General features: G+C 45.3%; 1 protein-coding gene across 1 annotated transcript in view; it reads right to left on the bottom strand.

The window, feature by feature from the left end:
* Positions 1 to 1640: 1640 nt before the first annotated feature.
* The window catches only part of atrn (attractin), a 179053-nt gene continuing 170984 nt past the window's right edge, over positions 1641 to 9709 (bottom strand). Inside the window, exons 28-29 of the mRNA XM_039785823.1 lie at positions 9011 to 9125; positions 1641 to 1765 (exon numbers count right to left, since the gene is read on the bottom strand). Of these exons, the coding sequence (XP_039641757.1) occupies positions 1641 to 1765; positions 9011 to 9125 (240 nt within the window). The remainder of the gene's footprint in view (positions 1766 to 9010; positions 9126 to 9709) is intronic.

Raw genomic sequence — 9709 nt, 5'->3', positions numbered from 1 at the left:
TCAGAGTTGTCCGCCCGGTACAGTTGAAATGTTGGGCATTAGAAGCTCCACTGTATTAAGTAGCATCAATATGAACACAGACGTCACCGCAGTGGGGGCTAATTGGGCAGCCGTAGATAGCTCAGGGACACGGAACAATCGCCATCGAGCGACAACGGGGAGAGCAACGGGATTTCTGGCACTGGGGGAAGGACATGCGTTGAATTTGGGGACACGGGAGCAGCAATTAGACGCTATGGATTTCTTAGGCAACGATCACAGAGGATGCTGAACCGTCGCCCCGGCTCCCCTCACGCAGATCGGCCTAATCACTTCATTCAATCAGAGTCACAAGATCTATAGGAAGCCTGTTTCAGACGGGCTCGAGGCGCAGCACTGCCAAAAGGACAATCGTTGAACACCGGAGGGTTTTCTCACCACCGACTGCTCTGCTGTATGTGTCAGAGACATGCGTGTGCACCTGTGTGTGTGCACACGCCGTTGGCTTTCGTTGCAACTGAAGGAGTAATTGGCTGGAAAAGTTTCAATCGGTGCTGGCTTACTATCCAGCCTGCCCGCCAGCCAGCGCGGATAAGATGTTGCTGCGGTCTTGTTTTGTACTCGGCCATGCTGCCAAGAGAGGTGGGAAAGGTGGTTGGCTCGGAAGCCAGTTGGCCACAGAGACGGAGAGAGACCGGGGCGGAGACAGAGCTTCAGACGGGCCACAGAGAAGACAGGGGAAGAAGACACAGCGGCTGATTAGAAATGTGACAGACTCTTTGGATGGGCTTTGGCTGCACGGCTAGCTTCCTACAGCGGATCCTCATTAAAGGAAGTCTGAACATGCCGTTAGCTTGCTCGGAGGCCAAACTGCACAAGCCTCCGGTGACAGTAGCCCTCAGTGCTGAGCTGTGAATGTGAAAGCAGGCAACAATGGGCTACAAATGGGTATAAGGGCCTGGAAAGTTGGTTTTTGGAAGTGTGTGTGTGTGTGTGTGTGTGTGTGTGTGTGTGTGTGTGTGTGTGTGTGTGTGTGTGTGTGTGTGTGTGTGTGTGTGTGTGTGTGTGTGTGTGTGTGTGTCTGTCTGTGTGTGTGTGCAGTTGAACATGTTCAGTTTGTTCCTGCCTTCAAAATAAAACAATACAAAACAAAAAAACAACAACAATAACTTAAGTTAAATGAAAAACATCGACGGTTGCAAAGTCTCTGGATTTTTCAAAACTACGAGACGAGGATCTCTTCTAGCAGCAAGCCGCGGCCGCCTCGACTCTAACGAGGCGGTGCCGACAAATGTAAAATGTTTTCTGAGGGGAAGGGCTGAAGTCAGCACCCGCTCTGTCCCTCCCTCCCTCCCTCCACTGCTTCCCCTCTTGGTGTCCAGTGGGGGGGGGGGGGGGGGGGGGGGGGGGGGGGGGGGGGGGGGGGGGGGGGGGAGGGGGGGGGGGGGGGGGGGGGGGGGGGGGTTGGTAAGCCGGGGCGCTTAGGACTCCAGTCCACCGGACGACTCGGCCCCTCTCCAAAATGTTCTAGTCCTGCATCCCAGCATGCACCTCTGCCTGCCACAGCGGGAGTCTCTGAGGGAGGGGGCCGAAGCGGGGGGGCTGATGGGTGAGCATCGGGTGGTGGGGTGGCAGAGGAGGACAGGGGGGGTGGGGCGCGGTCAGATACAGGTGGATGGCTGTGCGGTGGGCTGCTGTTTGCGGTTCCTCAGGCCTCCAGACTTCTCCTTGTAGCCCACACACATCTGCTGGGAGACGTCCACCAGCGCGCTGGCCACTGCCAGACCTGCACAGGCACACACACACAAATATTACAATTAGGTGGAGATGATGCAGAGATGTATATGCCACTGATTTGTTATTTTATGATCATTAGACATCTAGACATTGTAGTAGTTGAGATCGGTCTTGGTCTCGAGACCATTTTTTTTGAAGGTCTCGGTCTAGTCTCGGAATCGACCACATTTTTACTTGATCTCGGTTTCGGATAGGGTTGGGTATCGTTGGGATTTTTTACGAACCGGTACTTTTAAAACGATTCCGATTGCTATACCTATTCTTGAAAAATCGATCACGTGCAGTGAATGGTTAATATGCTTTTACGTCGGTTTTGGTGAACCCAGAGGGAAAATATGGCATTTTAAAGTAGCCTACATCTACGGTAGCTAGCTAATGGTAGACTACAGAGAAAGTGTGATATTTTTACGTCCGTTTCGGAGCGACAGAGGGAAAATATTTTAGTCGACACATTAAGTGGAACCAAAATGAGGAACCGAAATTTGCGTTCTAATCCGGTCCGATACCTACCGGTTGCGTAGGTTTTGGTACGCAACCCTAGTCTCGGATGAAGAGGACTCGGGATTTTATTTCAAGACCGGGCAAGACCACAATTTCAGGGATATCACTTAATTGCCTGTGCATTGTCTGATTTAGGTTTTAACATCATTACTGTGATTGGATGTATAACTTCCTGCTTCAAATGGAACCAATAACTTTACTCATTTCTAATTGGTTACTGTTAACCCCCCTCTCCTCGCCCCCCTTAACACGAACTCACAAGAAAGTAAATGCAGGATACAGGAGAAGCTCTGGCTGTCTGGGAGATGTCAGCCAAATCGTCGCTAATAAAATGTGGCTTCCTTAACCATAAACCTTGGTCTGGTCTCGGTCTTGATACACTCTGATCTTGGTGATGACTTAGTCTTGGTTTAGGTGGACATAGCCAGACCTTCCTCCACAACGCTGTAGAGGAGGGTCTGGCTAGTCCACACAGCATTTTGGGATGGGAGAAAAACGTGCCCTGGTTTATTGTCTTTAAAGTGCTCATATTATGCTCATTTTCAGGTTCATAATTCATAATTGTTTTTATTCAGAATAGGTTTACATGGTTTGATTTAAAAAAAAACACCATATTTTTGTTGTACTGCACATTGCTGCAGCTCCTCTTTTCACCCTGTGTGTTGAGCTCTCTGTTTTAGCTACAGAGTGAGGCATCTCATTTCTGTTCCATCTTTGTTGGGAGTCGCACATGCTCAGTAGACTACTTCTGACTACTAGCCAGTCAGAAGTAGAGTATGAGGGCGTGCCACGCTAGCAGCTAGGCAAGCATTATAACGTGTGTTACAAAGTGACGCACTTTAAACCAATCACAATCGTCTTGGGATTTTTGTTTACTTATTGTGTGTTGCAACCATCTGCAACTTTAAGAGAAAAAAAACCATCAACCATTTATCCAGTAATCAAAAGCTCTCCTGTCTCCGATTGATTAATACTCTAACGCACTTTTATTCCTTTCATTTTAATTCACTATCATTTGCATAGTTTGTCAGCCAGAAACACTGTAAAAAGGTCACACTCACATGTATTATTATACATGTAAGGTAGGAAATGTTTGATTATGTTATGTGTTGATATATCATTATACCATTTTTAATCATTGAAATATGAATATTTGCAGTAGCCTCACAAATCCAGTATCAGATGGGCTATGCTTTAAATGTGTGAGTAATCACCGCAGGAACTGCACTGAAACTGTATTTCGTGTCTATTATTCTTTACTTTTCCTATTCCCTTTTGACTTTCCTGATTGATTTTCTTTGTGTGATTTTTTATTTTTTGTGATAAACAATTTATTCACATGAAAAAAATCCCCTCCACCCACACAGACAAAACCAAGAAAAGACACAATAACCACAATATTCAAAACCATACAAAATTATACCACAATAGAGAATAAACTGTAAACCAAATAAACATATGTAGAAATGACAACACCATAAGCCCATCAGACACGTCTCTCCCCAGCACAAAGCTTCTTAGGAGCTCTCCAGAGAGCTCAGGTACTTTCCCCATTTTCTAGTGTAGACATCCAATCTGGCAAACTGTTTATATGACATTTTTTTCAATCCTAGCCATCTCACAAGCCCTCTCCTGGATTGACGGCACCCCTTCATTCCTCCATCCTCTTAAAATAGTCTGTCTGGCTATCATTAAACTAGTCTGGACCCAGCTTCTTATGTGCTTATTTATTCCGCTTAGAATCGGTCCATCTCCCAGAACAAATCATCTTGGGCTGTATGGAACCTGGGTCTCTGCAGTCCCAACATAGGTTATCATGTACCCCGGTCCAAAATTCCTGGACTTTCTTATGTCAAGACTTTTAAATGCCCTTTGTGTTTGAAAGATGTTGTACAAATAAACTTGCCATGCCTGCAGTATTGGCAGCCCCTCTATTACAACGTATCGTAGGTCAATAAAAAAAATGTAGCATGGATTTTTGGTATGTCCTTAATTTTGTCAGTTTTTCACCACCACCATGTACACAAAGCCTATTTAGAATTAGTGTGTAGTGTACCACACGCGCGCTCATGAACACACACACACACACACACACACACACACACACACACACACACACACACACACACACACACACACACACACACACACACACACACACACACACACACACACACACACACGGAGAGATCATAGACTGGCAGTGCAGGCAATCATTCACTTATACCACACTTCATTAACATTTATCATTACTCTCTGAGCCATGAAATTCCAATAAACTCCATTTATCGCCAATGATTGGTGCATTTGAAGCGAGTACACACGGCCAACAGCGAAATATAAGCTCCCAGGAGAGAAGGATCACATCCTCTGAAATCAGACCGTCTGACAGCCAGATGTACATACATTTGCGAATGTAGCGTTATCAGCGCCACGGCCAACCCGCAGAAAGCGCACGCTGTGATACTTTAGCTTACGTCGTATTTACCAAACCTGCAGTTCATCGGGGAATCAGCACCTTTCTCCGCCCACTATACCGTAAATTGCGCGCATTTAAAACCGCAATTGAATGGCCGATGTCAAAGAAATCCTGCTTGATGCGTGTTTTTCGGCATTAGTGGTGGGGAATGTATGTATTGACTAGTTACGCTGTAGCAAAGCGTTAAGTACTGGTGCTATGATAGGGCTGAGTGCAGACTGCGATATTCCAAATGCTGATGCTATGACTGTTTGAAATGATCCTGATGCCAATATTTGTAACGTAGCGAGGAGTTTAACAACTGCTGGAATGGAATGTGAACGCTGAGTCGGAGATTCAATGTCATCTTTGATTTCTTCCAGTAACTCTAATACTGCATGGCTGCTTAATCGGTAACGCTTAATGACTTCATGACGTGATCCTTGTGGCAAAAATCTTTTCAGCTCGTCTCCTTGGCCTATGTCTTCGTCTTGCTCGGATTGCTGCCGCCATTTCACCAGGAGGCATATGCGAGGAAACCCGCTTCCTGGTTTACCCCTGCTTTTAAGAGGCGGAGAATTTTCACAGCAAAATAGAGACGCGCTTTCACTGGCGCTGATTTTACATACCGCGGAATACATAATTAGGCGCCTTTTTCGCTTCCCCCTCCCATCTCTTTATGGGAAACTCCCACTTTCCCCTTCACCCTCCCGTGAATGCATATGCATGACACGGAAAAGCCCAATTTGCCATTTTCAGTCCCCGCGACAGGCAGTCTGCGCTTTTACCTCAGTGTGGCCTGTTTGTACGTGCCTCGCCATGCTTTTACGCGCACGTTGCAAAACAAATACACCTGAAGTGGACGCAAAAGGGTTAGTACATCTGGCCCAGAGAGTCTTCAGTGAAACAGGCTGCAACTATTAGCTTTTTTCTTGATCTAAAAGTGGGTGCATAGATGGTTCAAAGCAATCAAATGAGGCTCGGATACAAATCAGAGATCATATACAGCGCTGACCTCCTCTTGGATGTTTGGAGAGTTAGGAGGGCGGCCATTTTTGGAACAAGCTTAACTGTAAACAGATGTGCTGTGAGGTCGTGACGCTGACGACAGACAGCAGCCTGCGGATTCAAAACGAACGCGGCCAGATGGGAAACGAGTTAAAAGCATTGGAACAGGAGACCCTGGCGGGCATGAGGAGATGGTAAGAACACGGCTAACATGGGCTCAACAAAAGCTGCCCCGAGGGAAAGCTCCACCGAGAGCCGAGGCGGTTCTGTTATGACAAAAGGACTACGTGGTAATTAATAAGGGCCTGGGGCATGCTGATGGTCTGGGGACTGCAACTGTGGGAGGCAAATAGGCTATAAAACACAGAGGGGGGAGGAAGACAGAAAAGGAATCAAGTCGAGTTCTTGTTTGAGTCCTTAAAGAAGATAGAAAAGAAGAAAAAATAACTTGTAAGAAAAGGCAAGTGCAGTCCAGAAAGAAAGAAAGATAAGGGATACAGATGATGGGAATGTAAAGAGAACAAGTGACACAGCAGAAGATGAAAGGAAGAAATGGGCTCAATTCTCAGTGCTATCAGACAGAGGGAGGCAGAGGAACATCCGGGAAATGCAAGAAAAGACAAAAGACTGCACTTTAAATCCGGACCTCACAGACTACAAGAAGAAGGGGAGAAGAGAGGCGAAGAAAAAAATAAATAAAATGAAACTCAAGAGCGGGAAAGAGAAGAGTTGCAGAATGCTTCTGAGCATAGAGAAAGAAGACGGCATGCATGACACAGAAACACAGATGAGAGGGAAAGCAACAAACAAGCTGCAGACTTCATTTCACCACACAGGGCTGACAGGACAGAATAAGGGAAGACAAAAGGGGGAGCAGGGAGAACGCTGCAGCATCAATACATCCATGCCACATTAATGGTGCAACCGTTAAACAATGACTGTAAACAAATGAGGCCATGGTCAACATGATTGGTAGGCCAGTTTTATGATTTTGTCAGCGTCGCTCAACACATATTCCATAATCCCTGATTCTTCCCGTCTGTCACTGAGGATCATCAGTCCGTGGTGTTTATTTTTATGTAAGAGGATTTCACTGTCTGGAAAACAAAAATAACATTTTGTTCTGTTTGCATGGAACAACTTGCAACGGAGAGAGAAATTCCCGTGAAATTAATCTTTGTGTCAAAATGTAATATAAAGTGTAGAGACTGACAGAAACTGCAAATACTTATCCTTATATATTGTATGTGAGACCAAGTCCTTACTATATGAATGGCTGAATTAATCAGTTGGCCCTGGGGCAAACATCTGACCTCCCCAGAGCAAACGGCAGACTATACTGTAGGTGGCAGCTTCATTAAATGCACACAGACCCAGTATTCTGGCATTATGCCCACAGACCCAGTATTCTGGCATTATGCCCACAGACCCAGTATTCTGGCATTGTCAGACCTTTATCTCCACAGCGCTGTGGAGTAAGGTCTGGCTACACCACACATACATTCTGGGATAGGAGAATAAAAAAAAACACTCTGGGTTGTTTGCATTTCTTTAAACCAATCAAAATCGTCTTGGGCGGCGCTAAGCTCCGGACGCAGCGACGGTGGCTCTGCTAAACAGTCTCTGGAAGGAACTTGTTTTGGTGGAACATTTGCACCCGGCAAAAGAAAAGGACACATACAACATTAAATGAAGTTATACAGTATAATACAGTAATGTGAGCTATTTACCATTACTATTTTACTATACTATTATTAGCTGGATACATGGTTAAACCTAATTTGCTAAAACTTGCTAGCTCGAAGTTTGTTGTTGTTTCCCGATGCGAATGGAGTTTGGGAACAGCAACACACATCCGGCGCGTCAGGCAATTATCCTGGAAATGTACTTCCGTTGATCCAGACTATCAAATGTGTAACTTTAAGCCGGGAGTCTTGCAGTAGCCACCGCAGGCTGATTTTTCTATGAGTCGTTGATCCAGACTACAGACCCAGAGAGCAACCGGTATTCCTGTATCACCTGGCCCCAGGTTTTCTTGAGCAAAATATGTAGTTTTATGTACAGCAGCGTATTTCCTTTTCCGTGGTAGTTTTTCGTTTACCTGCCCAGCAACAACAGATGTAAATTAGCTGCTAGCTATCTCTGGTGCAATTACTTTCAATTGTGTGCTGTCCCTGCAATAATAATAAATGAAATAAAAAATAGACCGAGTCAAAATAATACATGTCTTAAGACCACAGGGCCACAATATTAAGTAATAATGCAGGATTTACCTTAATCCAGGTTGTTTAATGATGATGGTGCAAGGTGGAAATTTCATGAATGCAATAATTAAACTGCCAAAGAGGTCTGGTGCCCACTTTCTATTTTTTTATGAAACCCATGTTGTTGTTTTTTTTACTTTCTTGGCCTTTTAGTTCATTTCTTGCAGTCCATAAAACACTGTTTTCTCTGAATAGCTCTCCAGAGTGGATGACTCTGAAAACACTGCGCTCACATTGTAATAGGGAAGAGAAAGATGAAGCTTCTCCAAAAACATTGACAACGCCCCTGCACAGTCAGAAGTACGCAGCCACTTTTCTGTCATCTCCGACTCTCTCCGAGATCCCTCATTGTTACTGCCAAAATTATGCGATGACACAATACAGGTGTTGATATGTATTTACGTTGCTGTTATCAGATGATTTTTCTTTTTTACAAGCCTAAAATAGTTTTAGATTCCATTGATGGGCTGCTGCAGCAGCACAGAAATGACGGTTTACCTGGTTAAGAGGTGCCACTTATAAGCCACAATTAAATCACTTTGATTTATATATGTATAGGTGTTTGTCAGACAGCAGAAACAGATACATCTAAGATGTTAATAACAACGAAATAGTGTTCAGCTATGATGAAACCACCTTAACTAGCTGAGACAATAGGAGTATCCAGGCTGTCTGTCACCAGATGAAGGCTGTGACAAATCATTTTGTTGTGCGGGAGGGAAGAAAGGGTTTAGTTTTGCTGTTGTTATGGCGTTTCAGTGTGTACTGAAAACCACCTATAATGTGTGGAGAGAAGTCCTCTGCAGATGTAATGTGTTGCAGGTTGTATCACCCTACTGTGGACTGTGATGGTGTGACATTCTAAAAAGGAAGGATAACGTGATAGAAATAAAGCTGAACAAAAGGAGAAGGAAGAGAAACACATTAAACAAGTGTGGGGTGTAAACGTGGCCTATTCTCTAACAATGACAGAAAAAAATAAAAACAAGCGGCTGCGTCTTACCAGACTGTCCTGGAGGAGGGATGCCGCCGGTGCCCCTGGGTAACCGCACAAAGATGGAAAGCACGGCGGCTTTGTTGCCAAAGCAAGGCTCGAGGGCGATGGGTTTTGGGACGGACTGCGAAAAAAAAAAAAACAACACAAACAAAATTACACATCACAAGCCTACCATATCCTGGTGAACACACGGCATTTTCAAAGACATGGATAACGGAGGCTTTGCTGTTACTGTTCTTGTTTGTGTCAGCAACACGCACAGCAGGCACAAAAAAACAAAACAACTTGAGATACACAGACTGATCTGCAGGCACAAATTGGATTCCCCTCCTCCCAAAATCCCTCACTGCGCACAATATCCGCGACTGGATATCAAGTGGTGGCCCTGGGAGTGGAGATTTGTGTCGGCGGTGCTGGCGGTGCACTCCTGTCGCTGCAGGCTGCCTGACACACCTGACTCTGTAATACCAATATCTCCTGTTTATCAGCAACGCATCCATATGTGGGCATGAGTTTCTCGCCTGTAAACACTGGCCGGATCGGTTGCTGCGCGCCTCGTACAATATTCATGGATTTAACTCGACGGAGGATATGGATATGGAGAGCGCCGCGACCTCAACCGCATACAGATAGCTTGTTATCTCTTTCTCGCCATCTCTCTCGCTCTGTGTTTCCAATTCCTGAGCCGGACAGGAAAACTGGGCC

The sequence above is a fragment of the Perca fluviatilis genome, chromosome 20, assembly GCF_010015445.1.
Source record: "Perca fluviatilis chromosome 20, GENO_Pfluv_1.0, whole genome shotgun sequence".
Taxonomy (NCBI): domain Eukaryota; kingdom Metazoa; phylum Chordata; class Actinopteri; order Perciformes; family Percidae; genus Perca; species Perca fluviatilis.
The sequence above is the reverse complement of the archived record's forward strand: the minus strand, read 5'-3'. Positions and strand labels throughout refer to the sequence as shown.